Source organism: Stegostoma tigrinum, chromosome 5 (assembly GCF_030684315.1).
Source record: "Stegostoma tigrinum isolate sSteTig4 chromosome 5, sSteTig4.hap1, whole genome shotgun sequence".
NCBI classification, from domain to species: Eukaryota; Metazoa; Chordata; class Chondrichthyes; order Orectolobiformes; family Stegostomatidae; genus Stegostoma; species Stegostoma tigrinum.
The window spans coordinates 99,005,727-99,022,334 of record NC_081358.1 but is presented as its reverse complement, the minus strand read 5'-3'; the positions used below and the strand labels follow the sequence as shown (position 1 = coordinate 99,022,334).

General features: G+C 44.2%; 1 protein-coding gene across 1 annotated transcript in view; it reads left to right on the top strand.

Annotated features, from left to right (window-relative positions):
• Positions 1 to 16,608, top strand: part of slc22a13b (solute carrier family 22 member 13b) — a 47,912-nt gene continuing 31,304 nt past the window's right edge. Inside the window, 1 exon segment of the mRNA XM_048529281.2 lies at positions 1 to 505. Coding sequence (XP_048385238.2) covers positions 128 to 505 — 378 coding nt within the window. The 5' untranslated portion in view covers positions 1 to 127.

Sequence of the window (16,608 nt, the reverse complement as noted above, 5' to 3'; positions counted from 1 at the left end):
ACCTAAATCAAGAAACTGTGGTTAATGGTAGTCATAGCTGTCATGAGCCTGAATACTGCCTGCTTTAAAATTCAGACTTTGTACATTGTAGAACTGTAGAATTGACACCATCAAAAGAGGAGACGGCATGTATGATTTTGGAGGAATTCTGAGAGCTGTGGGAGAATTTGGCCCATTCCAGAGACGTTTGCTCGTCTTAGTATGTTTGCCGAATTTCTTCATGGGGTTCCACTTGATTGCTCAGGTTTTTACTGGTGCGATTGACCAACATTATTGTCAGACTGATTGGATCTTAAACATAAGTGCTATTCTGGACAAAGAACAACAATTGCTCTTGACTCTCCCGAAGGAAAACAATGGCTCTTACCAGAAATGTAAAATGTACAAGCCAAATCCAGACAAAGACATGGATTGGATACGGTTACACCTAAACCAGTCTACAGTGGCATGTGAAGAAGGCTGGGTATACGACACCTCACAATATAGCTCAACCTTGGTGACAGAGGTTTGTTTTTTTGTTTCAAATGTAAACAGTTCTGTGCCTTGCCAAAGATAGTGAGTGTCGGCAAATCGCTATTTGTTGCATGTTTGCAATGACCCATTTGATATAGTTGGATAGTTGGCATGTGGAACTGTTTGCCATTAACCATGTTGGTAGCAACTGAAGTAGCTTGAAAATATAATGGGGAGGGGGCAGTTCCTGAGAATTGAGAAACACCTAAAAGTGTGTAAATACAGTAGAAACAGTTCAGAGATGGTTTGTTAAACTAACACCAGGAATGAATGGGATGAACAGGCTAATCTTACCTGCTGGAACTTGGAAGGATTGAAACATACAAGATGCTGAGAGGTAGATATGGAAAAGATATTTCCTCATATGGGGGAATATAGACTTAGAGGCCCGCAGTTTATAAATAAATTGCCCATGTAAGATAGAATGATGAGAATGGTTTTTTTTTTCCTCACATGGGGGATGAGTCTTTGGAATTCTTTTTTGGAAGGTAGTGGAAACAGACACTGAATATTTTTACAGCAGAGATGGATAGATTATTGAAAGGAAGGGAAAGAACCCCCCTGTAGACGTTAGGTGGTAATGTGGAGTAATCAGAACAGCCATGATCTTATTGAATGGCGGGGTGAGCTTGAGGGGCTGAGTGGCCTACACTTGTTCCTAATACATTTATTCATATGTATGTGAAGGATCAGGAAAGTAAGACCAGATGAATGAAGTTAGGGAAGTATGCCAGCAGCCAGATATATTAAAATGTAATACCGTTCTTTCGTAAAAGCCTCAAAGTATGCTACTTGTGAATAGTACTAGTAACAGAGTAAAAACCACTGAAGTAAGCACAGTTCAGCAGCACTAATGAGTAATAATTTGGGTCCTGCATTTCAATATTGCACATACCCTTTTTATCTAGTTTGGGAGAACTTAGTGTCATCGAAGTCGTAGAGATGTACACCACAGAAACAGACCTTTCAGTCCAACTCTTCCATGCCAACCAGATATTCTAAATTAATCTAGTCCCATTTACCAGCATTTCGCCCATACGTGTCTGAACCCTTCCGATTAATATACTCATCCAGATGGCTTCTAAATGCTGTAATTGTACAAGCCTCCATCATTCTGTGACACACAAGTAAATATTTTTATTTGTGATCTATTTGAATATGTTCTGGTATTTCACTCAACTTGTTAGTGAGTCATTGAAACCTGCATAATTACTATTGATATGAAATGATAAGCTATCCTCATATGGCTAAAAACAATAGGAGAGATTTCTTAAAGCATTCTTTTAACTAGCTTGTAGTGCTTTAGAGTGATCATTATCTTTGGAGCTTCCAACTTCATTATAGGAATTGAGAAAGAAAATTAATTTCCATTTCTTGCACACTGTTTGCTTTGGACGTTGATCGTGCTGGGAAGTTTAAATTTGGATGATGCCATTTGAAAGCCAGTTTCATGTTGAAGGCATCCACTGAATTCTCACTGAGTGAGCTTGAACCAAACAGAATTTGCCTCACTCCATTTTATTTTGTGAATTGCTGCTGAAAAAAAATCTATTAATATCACCATTGTTCAATTAATGAAATGAACTTTTTTTTGGAAAGAAAACAATTTTTTTATTAACTGGCACATATAGAACCAGGAATGTGCCGGTTGATTAAAATATTTCAGATAACCAAGAGGCCCACATAATGTAAAAACACACACTAAGTAATGGAAACATAATGCAGAGGGTATATACGTCAATGTTTATTTTCAGCATTAATCACTTAACAAAAATGGAACTTCGTCTTAAAAAGATCTTACGAGCCGAGAGTTTTCTCACTTGCGCAAACAACACACTATTCAGACATTGTGGTAGATTGTGCAATTGTCTCAAAATCAAATCAGTGGTTGATATTTCATGCGATCATTTGATTGAACAACAAGTATATTTACATTTACATTTTTAAAGAAAAAATTATAATTGGAGAGAATAATAGTGTAAACTTTGCGATGTTTGAGGTATATAATTATTGCTGGTTTGTCAAGATTACCTCAATAGAGAGTCTCCAGGCCAACCAGATATCCTAAATTAATCTAGTCCCATTTGCCAGCATTTGGCCCATATCCCTCTAAACCATTCCTATTCACGTACCCATCCAGATGCCTTGTAAATGTAATTTTATCAGCCTCCACCACTACTTCTGGCAGTTCATTCCATACATGTACTATCTTCTGCATGAAAAAGTTACTCCTGAGATCCCTTTTATATCTTGCCCCTCTCCCCTTAAACCTATGTCCTCTAGCTTTGAACTCCCTCACCCTGGGGAAAACACCTTGTCTATTTTCCCTATCCATGCCCTTTATGATTTTATAAGCCTCTATAAGGTCACCCCTCAGCCTCCAAAGCTCCAGGGAAAACAGTCCCAGCCTATTACACCTCTCCCTATAGCTCAAATTCTGCAGCCTTGAAACATTCCTGTCAATCCTTTATGAGCCCTTTCAAGTTTCACAACATCCTTCCTGTAGCAGCAAGACCAGAATTGCATACATTATTCCAATAGTGGCCTAACCAATTTCCCGTACAGCAGCAACATGACCTCTAAACTCTTATAGTCAGTGCACTGACTAATAAAGGTAAGCATTCAAAATGCCTTCTTCACTATCTAATCTACCTCCACTTCCAAGGAACTATGAACCTGCACTCCACAGTTTATTTGTTCAGCAAAACTCCACAGGAACTTATCATTCACTTTATAAGTCCTGCCCTGATTTGCCTTTTCCAAAATACAGCACCTTACATTTATCTAAATTAAACTCCATCTGCCATTCCTCAACCCATTGGCCCATCTGATCAAGATCCCATTGTACTGTGAGATAACTTTTGTTGCTGTCCATTACACCTTTAATTTTGGTGTCGTCTGCAAATGTATTAACCATACCTCCTATGTTCTCATCCAAATAATTTATTTAAATGAAGAAAAGCAGTGGACCCAGTAACAATCCTTATGGCATACTGCTGGTCACAGGCCTTCAGCCCAAAAAGCAACCCTCCGCTACCACTCTTTTTCTCTTCTACCTTTGAGCCAGTTCTGTATCCAATGCTTGCTAACCAATCTACCTTAGTATAACAGGATTTCAGGAAGTGCACTGATGGGGAAAAGATGGATGAGCACAAGCTTCCAGTCCCAAAACCCCAACCCTACCCGTACCACCCTAAACGGGCTTCCTCCACCTCCCTAAACCCCAACCCTACCTATACCACCCGAAACAGGCTTCCTCCACCTCGCTAAACCCGAACCCTAACCAGGGCCTTCCCCACAATGCGCCAGCCGGCATTGGCCTCATGGCCACGGTCGGAGCAACCTCGGATGACATCACATCCTCCACCGCTGGGTACACCACTTCCGGGACAGCGAGTGCCACCGCGTCCATTTCCGAGGCCAACACCATAGACACTGGGGACACACCTACCGTCACCGTTGCTGCCGCCTCGTACCCTGCTCCGCCCACCGCTGACGCCAATGCAACTCTGCCCACCACCGCTGACGCAACTTCGCCCACCGCTGACACCCCTGTGACTCCGCCCATCGGCACCGATGCGACTCCACCCACAGCCGACGCCAACATCGTGCCGTCCACCACCTCCACAGCCAGCAGCTCCAGAGGAGACGGCAGCATCCAGCCCCATCGAGTCTTCACCATTCCACCAGATCCCCCCCTCACTGAGGGTGAATGGTCAGTCCTCAGCAAGGGGCTCACCTTTGTCCTCCTCCTCCCACGCATCAATGAATACTGCTCACGCTTGGACATTTAGCACTTTTTCCGCTGCCTCTGCCTCTGTGCTTACTTCTTCAACCGTGAGCCTAACCCTCCCTCTACTGACCCCTTCTCCCACCTCCAACACATGCCCTCCTCCTGGATACCACCCCAGGGCCTCCTACCCTCCCTCAACCTCTTCATCTCCAATTGCCATTGAGACATCAACCGCCTCAACCTCTCCACCCCTCTCACCCACTCCAAACTCTCCCCCACAGAACATGCAGCCCTCTGCTCCCTCAGCTCCAATCCCAACCTCACCATCAAGCCAGCAGACAAGGGAGGCACAGTTGTAGTATGGCGCACGACCTCTACATTGCCGAGGCCAGGTGCCACCTCTCTGACACCTCGTCCTCCCACTCCCTTGAACATGACCCCACCCCCAATGACCAAACCATCATCTCCCAAACCATCCACAACCTCATCACTTCAGGTGACCTCCCAACGCACATCCTCCAAACTTATCATTCCCCAACCCAGCACCGCCTGCTTCTATCTCCTTCCCAAAATTCACAAACCCACCTGCCCTGGTCGACCCATTGTCTCTGCCTGCTCCTGCCCCACCGAACTTATCTCCACCTATCTGGACTCCATTTTCTCCCCTTGGTCCAGAAACTCCCTACCTATGTCTGTGACACCATCCACGCCCTCCACCTCCTCCAGAACTTCCAATTCCCCGGTCCCTAACACCTCATCTTTACCATGGATGTCCAGTCCCTATACGCCTGCATTCCCCATACAGGTGGCCTAAAGGCCCTGTGCTTCCTCCTGTGCCACAGGCCTGACCAGTCCCCCTCCAATGACACCCTCATCCGCTTAGCCGAACCTGTCTTCACCTTCAAAAACTTCTCTTTCAATTCCTCCCACTTCCTACAGGCAAAGAGGGTGGCCATGGGTACCCACATGGGCCCAAACTATGCCTGCCTCTTTGTAGGTTATGTGGAACAATCCCTCTTCAGCACCTACACAGGCCCTAAACCCCACCTCTTCCTCTGTTACATTAATGACTACATTGGCGCCACCTCATGCTCCCATGAGGTGCATGAACAGTTCACCAACACCTTCCACCCCAAACTTAAGTTCAAATGGACCACCTCTAATACCTCTCTCTCCTTCATGGACCTGTCAATCTCCATCTCCAGCAACCAGCTAGAAATTGATATCCATTTCAAGCCCACTGACTCCCACAGCTACCTAGAATACACCTCCTCCCACCCACCTTCTTGCAAAATTGCCAACCCCTATTCCCAATTCCTTTGCCTCCGCTGCACCTGCTCACAGGATGAGGCATTCCACTCCCACACATCTCAGATGTCCTCATTTTTCAAGGAGCACAACTTCCCTCCCTCAGTGGTCGAGAACACCCTCAACCATGCCCCCTACATTTCCCACAACTCATTCCTCACACCCCCTCCCTGCAATAAAAACCAAAACAGAATCCCCCTCGTCCTCACATACCACCCCACCAACCTCCGGATCCAACGCATCATCCTTCGACACTTCTGCCATCTGCAATCCAACCCCACCCTTGTCTGCCTTCCGGAGAGACCACTCTCTCCATGACTCCCTTGTTCGCTCTACTCTCCCCTTCAGCCCCACCACACCCGGTACTTTTCCCTGCTATGGCAGGAAGTGCTACACCTGCCCCTACACCTCCCCCCCCCCCCAACCCCATCGCAGGCCCCAAGAAGACCTTCCACATCAAGCAGATGTTCACCTGCACATCTGCCAATGTGGTATACTGTATCTGCTGTACCCATTGTGGCTTCCTCTACATCGGGGAAACCAAGCGGAGGCCTGGGGACCACTTTGCAGAACACCTACACTCGGTTCGCAAGAAACAACTGCACCTCCCAGTCACAAAGCATTTCAACTCCCCCTCCCATTCCTTCGATGACATGTCCATCCTGGGCCACCTGCAGTGTCACAATGATGCCACCCGAAGGTTGCAGGAACAGCACCTCATATTTTGCTTGGGAACCCTGCAGCCCAATGGTATCAATGTGGATTTCACAAACTTCAAAATCTCCCCTCCCCGCTACCGCATCCCAAAACCAGACCAGCTCGTACCCACCTCCCTAACCTGTCCTTTCTCCCACCTATTCCCCTCCTCTTACCTCAAGCCCCACCCCCATCTCCTACCTACTAACCTCATCCTGCCCCCTTAACCTGTCCGTCCTCCCTGGACTGACCTATCCACTACCTAACTCCCCACCTGCACTCACCTTTCCTGGCTCCATCTCTGCCTCTTTGACCTATCTGCCTCCTCTCCACCTATCTTCTCCCTTATCCATCTTCTATCCACCTCCCCCTCTCTCCCTATTTATTTCAGAACCCCCTTTCCTTCCCCCACTTCTGAAGAAGGGCCTCGGCCTGAAATGTCAGCTTTCCTGCTCCTCTGATGCTGCCTGGCCTGCTGTGTTCATCCAGCTCTACACCGTGTTATCTCTTCAAACATTCAGATAGCACCCTTTACTTCCTGCCACAAAGCCTTTTTTAGACCCAATTGCCAAATTGCCTCAATCGTTTAGACTTTAGCTTTTTAACCAGTCTGAAATGTGAAATTTTGTTAAAACCCTTACTGCGGTTCATGTAGGCTACACCAACAGCCTACCCTCATCTACACATTTATTCACCTCCTTGAAAGTTCAATCAAGTTTGTTAGACATGATCTGCTCCTCACTCGGCCATGATCACTATCCTTGATGAGCTTTTGCCTCTTCAAGTGGGTCTTAATTTTGTCCTTCAGAATGTTTTCCAATAGTCTCCTTACCATAGATGTTAGATTCACTGGCCTGTAGTTTCCGGGTTTATTCCCTACCATCCTCCTGTGGCTTGAGAGGATTTGAAAGTTGATGTCTGACCCCTTATAATTTCCTCCCATGCCCCATAGCAACCTGGGATACATCTCATCTAAGATAACAAAGAGATCTTGATCAATTGGGAGAATGGGCTGAGGAGTGGCAGACGGAGTTTAATTTGGATAAATGTAAGATATTGCATTTTTGTAAACTAAACAAGGGCAAGCTTTATACTTTGAAATTTGCATCAAATGTAGACAGGGTGGTTAAGAAAGTGTTTTGGAAGGACCTGGGGAATTATCCACTTTCAAGCCTGCTAAAACCACTAATACCTGCTCCCTCTCAATGCTCATTAGTCCGAATATACCACAGTATCCTTTGTTGATTTCTTGACGTTCATTGTCCTTCTCTCTTGTGAATCCAGATGCAATGTACCCATTTAAAAGTTCAGCTACATCTTCCTGCTCCACACACTTTGGCCCCTAATGAGCCTAACTCTATCCTTTGTTATTCTCTTACCCCAAATATACATAGAAATGCCTTTGAATTTTCCTTAATCAACCTGCCAGTGTTTCCTTTTCATTTCTTCTTTTCACTCTCCTAACTTGCTTAATAAGCAGCCCCCTGCAATCTCTAAACTCATAGAGTCATACAGCACAGAAACAAACCCTTCAGTCCAACCAGTCCATGCTGACCTAAGTAAAATAGTCCCACCTGCCTGCACTTGGCCCATATCCTTCCAAACATTTCTTATTCATGTACTTATTTAAATGTCTTTTAAATGTTGTAACTATATCCACTTCCAGTGGTTTGCTCCACACACCACCTTATGTCTTTTTTAAAATCTTTATCCATTCACCAATGTCCTGTACAACCTCAATGTGACATCCTAACTCCTATACTCAAAGGTCTGAGTAATGAAAGAAAGCATGCTAAACATCTTCTTAACCACCCTGCCTACATTTCAAAGCATAAAGCCTGACCTTGTTAGTTTTACCAAAATGCAAGACCTCACATTTATCCAAATCAAACTCCATCTGCCACTCCTCAACCCATTGACCCAATTGATCAAGATCGCTTTGTAATCTTGGATAACCTTCATCATTTTCCACTATACTGCCAATCTTGGTGTCATCCAAAAACCTACTAACCATGCTTTCTATATTCTCATCTAAATCATTTATATAAATGGCAAACAAAAGTGGACCCAACACCAGTCCCTGTGGAACACCACCAGTCACAGATTTCCAGTCCAAAAAACAACCTTCTACCACCACTTTCTGTCTCCTGCCATAAGGCCATTGGTGTATTCAGTTGGCAAGCTCACCCTGAATCCCATATGATCCAACTTTACTAATTAGTCTACAAAATGCGGAGGAATGGAATTGTGGGAGATGTAGCAGTTTGGATCGGAAATTGGCTTGTTGTAAGAAGACAGAGGGTGGTCGTTGATGGGAAATGTTCATCCTGGAGACCAGTTACTAGTGGTGTACCACAAGGGTCGGTGTTGGGTCCACTGCTATTTGTCATTTTTATAAATGACCTGGATGAGGGCATAGAAGGGTGGGTTAGTAAATTTGCAGACGACACTAAGGTCCGTGGAGTTGTGGATAGTGACGAAGGATGCTATGGGTTGCAGAGAGACATAGATAAGCTGCAGAGCTGGGCTGAGAGGTGGCAAATGGAGTTTAATGCAGACAAGTGTGAGGTGATGCACTTTGATAGGAGTAACCGGAAGGCAAAGTACAGGGCTAATTGTAAGATTCTTAGCAGTGTAGATGAGCAGAGAGATCTCGGTGTCCATGTACACAGATCCTTGAAAGTTGCCACCCAGGTTGACAGGGCTGTTAAGAAGGCATACAGTGTTATAGCTTTTATTAATAGAGGGATCGAGTTCCGGAACCAAGAGGTTATGGTGAAGCTGTACAAAACTCTGGTGCGGCAGCATTTGGAATATTATGTACCGTTCTGGTCACCGCATTATAAGAAGGATGTGGAAGCTTTGGAAAGGGTGCAGAGGAGATTTACGAGGTTGTTGCCTGGTATGGAGGGAGGTCTTACGAGGAAAGGCTGAGGGACTTGAGGCTGTTTTCATGAGAGAGAAGAATGTTGAGAGGTGACTTAATTGAAACATATAAAATAATCAGAGGGTTAGATAGGGTGGATAGGGAGAGCCTTTTTCCTAGGATGGTGACGGCGAGCACGAGGGTCATAGCTTTAAATTGAGGGGTGAAAGATATAGGACAGATGTCAGAGGTAGTTTCTTTACTCAGAGAGTAGTAAGGGTATGGAACGCTTTGCCTGCAATGGTAGTAGATTCGCCAACTTTGGGTACATTTAAGGCGTCATTGGATAAGCATATGGACGTACGTGGAATAGTGTAGGTTAGATGGGCTTGAGATCGGTATGACAGGTTGGCACAATATCAAGGGCCGAAGGGCCTGTACTGTGCTGTAATGTTCTATGTTCTACCATGCGAACCTTGTTAAAGGCTTTACTAAAATCCAAGTAAATAGTATCTACCACTCTGCCCTCATCAATCTTTTTGGTTACTTCCTTAAAAAGTAAAATCAAATTTGTGAGACATGATTTTCCTTATGCAAATCCATGCTGACTATCCCTAATCATTCCTTGCCTCTCCAAAAGCATGTAAATCACTTCCAACAACTTAACCAGACTGCAGTCAAGCTGACAGGTCTATAGGATCCCAAACGTCTCCTTACATACCTTCTTGAGCAGAAGCACCACACTAGCCAGAGTCCAATAATTCTCGAGGCAGTTGCAGTTTTGAGTCCTCAATATCAGTCATAACCTTATCCAATACTGTGCATCCTTTGAGATTCAGGTCTTGTTGGTCCCACCCTTCACTTTTATGGGAACATTTTGGCCCTGCACTCTCACTGTTACCTTTTTGAATGCCCCTGATGTGAATTTTCTTGCAGTTCCCATGATGCTTTGACCAGAACCTGTCTTATTTCATTAAAATCAGCCTTCCCTCAATTCAAAACTTTTACTTCCAGTCCAGTTTTCACCTTAGAGTCATAGTGTAACAGCACAGAAACAGATTCTTTGGTCCAATTTGTCCATGCTAACCAGATATCCTAATTAAAGCTAGTCCCATTTGCCAGCATTTGGCCCATATTGCTGTCAATTCTTCCTAGTCATATGCCCATCTCGATGCCTTTTTAATGTTGCAATTGTACCAGCCTGCACCACTTCCTCTGGCAGCATATCCCATACATGTACCACCCTCTGCTTGTAAAAGTTTGCCCATTAGGTCCCTTTTATATCTTTTCCCTCTCACCTTTGGACTCCCCCACCCTGGGGAAAAGACTTTGTTTATTTATCCTATCCATGCTCCTCATGATTTTGTAAACCGCTGCAAGGCCACCTGTCAGCCTCCAATACTCCAGAGCATACAGAAGACTATATTTCCCCAGAGTGTTTGGGGAGGAATTGATGTCCTTGCTGTGGGCATAATGTCCTTACTTAAATATGCCATTGCTGCAGCCACAGCTATAACCTCTGAACATGAAAAGGATTGATCACAGCCACTGCTAAAGCAATCTTTACACGTCCGTCCTCTTCAAGTTTGAAGCCGGAGATGTTTGTAACATCTCAGAAGTTGGCATCTACTTCTCAAAATGTATTCGTGGGATATGACACTTTGTTAGCGAAGGTGGCATTTAGTGTACGTCCCTCATTGCTCTTGAGGGATTGGTGGTGAACTGCCTTCTTGCATTCCTTCAGGTGTAGGGGCACCTACAGAACTGTTAGTAAGGGAATTCCAAGATCTTGACCTAATGGAGGCCACTGAGACTCTCCATTCAATATTGTATTCACTCTGTGCGGAGAGAAACTACCAAACTGAGCATTTGATTCATTGGTTTTACAAGCTGGCCTTTGGTGCAGTATCATTGACTGCACTTGTGTTGGTTTGTGAATGTTGTATGGCATGATAAATCTGTTCCAAATCAGAAGCAAAAGGGATTCCACTCTGTCATAAAATATTCGGTATCCTGGGTCCATGATGCCTTCATCAACATCGGTCTGTTGGGCAATTGAACAGTCACAAAAAAATACTGTGACTATTGTCAACAAAGCATCTCAGCGAACTCTTGCAGACATACACAGCATCAATATACAATAAAAGCTGCACTGCTACTCAAAATTAGAATAGACAGACCACTGAGAGACTGAAGCTGTTGTATTTTGTATGGAGCAGAGTGTCTAGATTTGTGGCAGCCTGTACGGTATAAAGCTTCACCATGATCACAGGATAGCGCTTGCCATGAGCTACACAGTGAGCAGCTGAGGACGATGATCCAGACCAGGAAGCATTTGTGGAAAAAGATGGTGATAATTTATTGAGCCTTTTCCTTACTGTGCTATCGCTGAGAATTTCATCCTTATATCAAAAACTGCAATCTCAATTCCCATTCACTATGTATCCATACTTTACCTTCCCTCAGTAACTGACTGCCACAACACTGACTTGGCCATAAAGCAAAAACAAAAGCCAGCAAAAAATAAACATTCCAAACCACACCTTCTATCATTCAGGTAGGTCTTAAAGCAATTAACGCCTTCTCCCTGTCAGCATCACAGTGTAGAGAATTACCACTGCTAAACTTTCAAAGCTGCCAAATGTCTATTGCAAACACATCATGTCCCCCAACTCTCACTAGCCTTCATATTCCAATCCTGAAGTCTGCCCTGGCTGATAGACATCAATTCTATACAGAACTCCAAGAACTCATTCAGAATGCCCCTCCCAAAGAAAACATCGTTATCTTTAGTGATTTTAATGACAGCTTGGGCCATGACAGCCAGGCATGAAAGGGAGCACTTGGAAACCATGGAGTTGGTGAATATAATGAAAACAGACATCAATTCTTGGATCTCTGTGCAGAAACATAGCTGTCCATAACCAACACCTTCTTACAACATAAGATCACATGTTGCATCCCCCACTCTAAACAATGGCAGCAAATATGTTACATCTCAGTGCACCAGTGTGGTCTAAATCATAGAATCACAGCATCCCTACAATATGCAAGCAGGTCATTCAGCCCATCAAATCCATACCAACCTTCTGAAGAGCATCCCTCCCAGACCCATTGCCCCACCCTATCCCTGTAACTTTGCATTTCGCAAGGCTAACTCAGCTAGCCTACACGCCCCTTGACATTATGAAGAATTTAGCATGACCGATCCACCCAACCTGTATGTCTTTGGACTGTGGGTGGAAACTAGAGTACCTGGTGCAAACCCAGGCAGCCACAGGAAGAATGTGCAAAATCCACACAGACAGCCGCCTAGGGGTGGAATCGAACCCGGGGTGATCTTCTAATATAGTTTCCTGTTCCCTCTTTCTCCCCATACCCTCAGATCCCTTTAGCCCCAAAAAAACTATATCTAACTCTTTATTCAATGGATTCAATATTTTGGCCACATCCACTTTGCATGGCAGAGAACTCCACACAATCACCACTCTCTCGTTGAAGAAATTTCTCTGCATCACAGTCCTAAATAACCTAGCCCATATCTTTGATTATGTAGATTTCTTGAGACCCCTCTTCTTCTAAACTCCAGCAAATACAATCCTAACCAATCCAGTCTCCCTTCATGTATAGCTCCTGTTATTGGATCAATCAGTGTGGTAACCCTTTTTTGCACTCTCTCCATTGCCAGAACATACCCCTCCAGATAAGGAAACCAAAACTGCACCCATTACTGCAGGCGTGATCTCACCAAGGCCCTGTACAATTTCTGTCAGATATCCCTACTCCTGTACTTGAACGCTGTCACTTTTAGATTGCTGTCTCTAAAATCTTTCAAATTGCTCAATATTTAGGGAACATGTTTTGATTTTTCGAAAATATACTGTCCGACAGTTAGCTGTCGAAATGGGCAGCCATGGAGCAGATAGAATTTAGTACAGAGAAGTGTGACGTGATTCATTTGGCAGAAGAGATGGAGAAAGGAAATCTGAATACAAGAGCATCTTTACCTCTGAGTCAGACCCTCTGGGTTCAAATCCCACACCACAATTTGTTAGCAATGGAAGGAGTGATCATAATGTAGCCAAGGAGCTGGTAACCCAATTGGGATTCCTTCCTCTACCACTGCACACCCTGCCGCACCCCCCACCATACCTCACCCCAACCCATTCCATCCCACTATACAGAAAACAGGGAAAAAGTGAGAGCAAACATATGTTCAGAAAAGACTGCATGCTGTGGATCTCAGGAACGTTCTCAGACAGAGGTGCTGAGGCAGCACATACAGAATCTTTGAAGGTTGAAAGTGGTTAACAAAGAATTGGGATCATGGTCTTCATAAATTGAGATTTTGAGTCCAAAAGCACGGATATTATGTTAAAACATTATAAAGTTGTGGTTATTCCCAGACTACAGTATGACATTGAGTTCTGATCACCACACTTTAAGAAGGATATAAAGGTTCCTGAGAGGGTGCAGAGGAAACTTGCCAGAATAATTCCAGTGTCAGGGGATTGTATCTTCCTGTGGTGCCATTTTTTTCGAAGGGTGGTCAGGAAAAGCCAGGGAACTATAGTCCAGTAAGCCTGACATCAGCAGTGGGTAAGTTGTTGGAAGGGACTGTGAGGAATAAGAATTACACGTAATTGGAAAAGCAAGAACTGATTAGAAACATGGCTTTGGGCATGGGAAATTGTGTCTCACCAACTTGATTGCATTTTTTGACGCAATGACAAAGAACATCGATGAAGGCAGAGGAGTGGACTTTTTCTATATGGACTTCTGTAAGGCATTTGACAAGATTCTGTATGGTAGACTTATTTGCAAGGTTAGATCACATGAGATCCAGGGAGAGTTAACCATTGGAGAGAAATTGGTTTGAAGGCAGGAAACATAGGGTGGTGGTAGAGGTTTGTTTTACAGACAGGAAGCCTGTGACCAGCTGGGTGTCACAAGGATCGGTGCTGAGTCCTCTGCTTTTAGTCTCTTTTATAAAATTTGGATGTGAACAAAGGAGATATGGTTAGTACATTTGTGGATGACACCAAAATTGGTAGTGTAATGGATAGTAGAGAAGGTTATCTCAGAGTACAACGGAATCTTGATCAGATCGGCCAAGGTGTGGCAGATGGAATTTAATTTAGATAAAAGTGAGGCGCTGCATTTTGGAAAGGCAAATCAGGACATGAGTTATACACTTAATGATAGGGTCTTTAGAAGTGTTGCCAAACAAAGAGACCTTGGGATGCAGGTTCTTAGTTCCTTGAAGGCGGAGTCAGACGTAGACAGGGTGGTGAAGAAGGCGTTTGGTACATTTGCCTTTTTTGGTCAGTATGTTGAAGTGGGAGGTCATGTTACAGCTGTACAGATCATTGGTTAGGTCACTTTTAGAACACTGCACTTCTGGGCTCCCTGCTATAAGAAGGATGTTGTTAAGCTTGAAAGGGTGCAGAAAAGATTTACAAGGATGTTGCTGGAGTTGGACGGTTTGAGCTGTAGGGTCAGGCTGAATAGGCTGGGGCTATTTTCCCTGAAACGTTGGAGGCTGAGGTTATAGAGGTTCATAGAAATCATGAGGGGCTTGGATAGGGTGAATTGCCAAGGTCTTTCTCCCAGGGTAGGGAGGATAAACTACAGGGCATAGGTTTAGGGTGAGAGGGGAAGGATTTAAAAGGGACTTAATGGGCAAATTTATTATGCAGATGGTGGTGTGTGTATGAAATGAGCTGCTAGAGGAAGTAGTGGAGGCTGGTACAATTACAACATTTAAAAGGCAGCTGGATGCGTATATGAATAGGAATAGAGGTATATTGGCCAAATGCTGGCAAACGAGACCAGTCTTATTTTCGGTATCTAGTCAACTTGGATGAGTTGGAGCAAAGGACCTGTTGCCTGTTTCCAAGCTGTATAACAATGTGACTCTATAAACTTAGTTTGGAGAAGCTGGGATTGTTCTCCTTTGAACAAAGGAATTTGAGGAGAAATTGGTCGCGGTGTACAGGTTTGGAATAGGATTTCTGATAGGTTTCCGATGCATTTTGTGCATATAAGACATCAAAACAAATATTGCTGGAAAAGTGCAGCAGGTCTGGCAGCATCTGTGGAGAGAAATCAGTAAATGTTTGAGGTCTGGTGATTCTTCTTTAGTGTTAACTCTGATTTCTCTCCATACACGCTGCCAGGCCTGCTGCTCTTTTCCAGAAATTTCTACTTTTGTCTTTGATTTACAGCATCCGTAGTTCTTTCAGTCTTTATTCTGTATATAATGTTAGCCTTCACCTGTAAGTTGTCCTATCGACATTCTCATCTGTGCCATCTGCAACAGGATCCATGTGCAATGCCCTTCCTCTGTCAAGCTGACCATTGTGCCATGCTTCTCCTTTGTCCTGGTTGCAGTCCATTCATGGCTGGTATCTCAGCATGTCCTAATCTTTCCTCTCACAGTGGGTGGGCGTTGTGAGTGTAAATGCTGCATTGGCTCTGTGTCTTCTTAAGAGCAATCTTTTTCACATATTTGCTCTGTCTGGCAAATTTCATACTTGTTGGGGATATATGGAAGGGAAGTGATTGAAGGTAATATTGTCATACAGGAATGCAGTAAGAGGTGTGTGCTTATACCTTCTGTATCTGGAACATCAGGAAGAATGGGATTGAGAAAGGTAGAATTTGAGGAGGATTATGGTTGAGGATACTGTCAGTTACTATGATTTTACCCTCACCATTAGCTCCAGCTTCAATAAAGACATTCCAATATTGGTCAATACTGTCCCATAAATGTGATTGGGATATGCTGGCAAACCTATTCCTTTCATTTGGCTCTTGACGCCTCCAGTTTTGTGCAATCTAATCATCTGCAAATGAGAGGCAAATGTGCCAGTAAGTGCCATGCATTAGGCTAAGATGCTGCCTGGCCTGCTGTGTTCATCCAGCTCTACACTTTGTTATTTCTCCCATGCATTAGGCTGATGGTTTTGTCATGTTGGAATAACTGGCAAAGGGTACAGCCTCAGGGATATGACTGTGATGTTTGCAGCAGTGGTCAGTATGTATGGGTGAGGTGTGGGTGCTGAATGACAGAGATTGTCAGCAAGGTGTGATGGGAATTGATTGGAGCAGGGGCCAAGGTGCAGTTGGTGTAGTATAGAGGTGAATTTTCCCTGTAGAGGTTAACCTGGATGCTGCACCTTGAGGTTGCCATTGGGACTGTCAGTCAAGAAAAGTGCCGTGCTGCTGATTGGCAGAAGTCATAGACGCATCAGGTAAGTTTTGCTTGTCAGGCATCCTCCAGGGTTTTGGTACTTTTTCAATAGACTCAGAGATAGTCAGGGCTGGCACTGAGGGCAGACTAGCTCCCAAGTGTGCTGGATAGAGCTCTCAATTGTTTGATTGTCTCCTTGAGGTAACCTTTTTTGTTACTTAGTAATAATGTTGAGTGCCAGTGGGATAAAGAATCACTGAACTGAATCTTCATGCATTCAGTATGCATTGTTCTGTA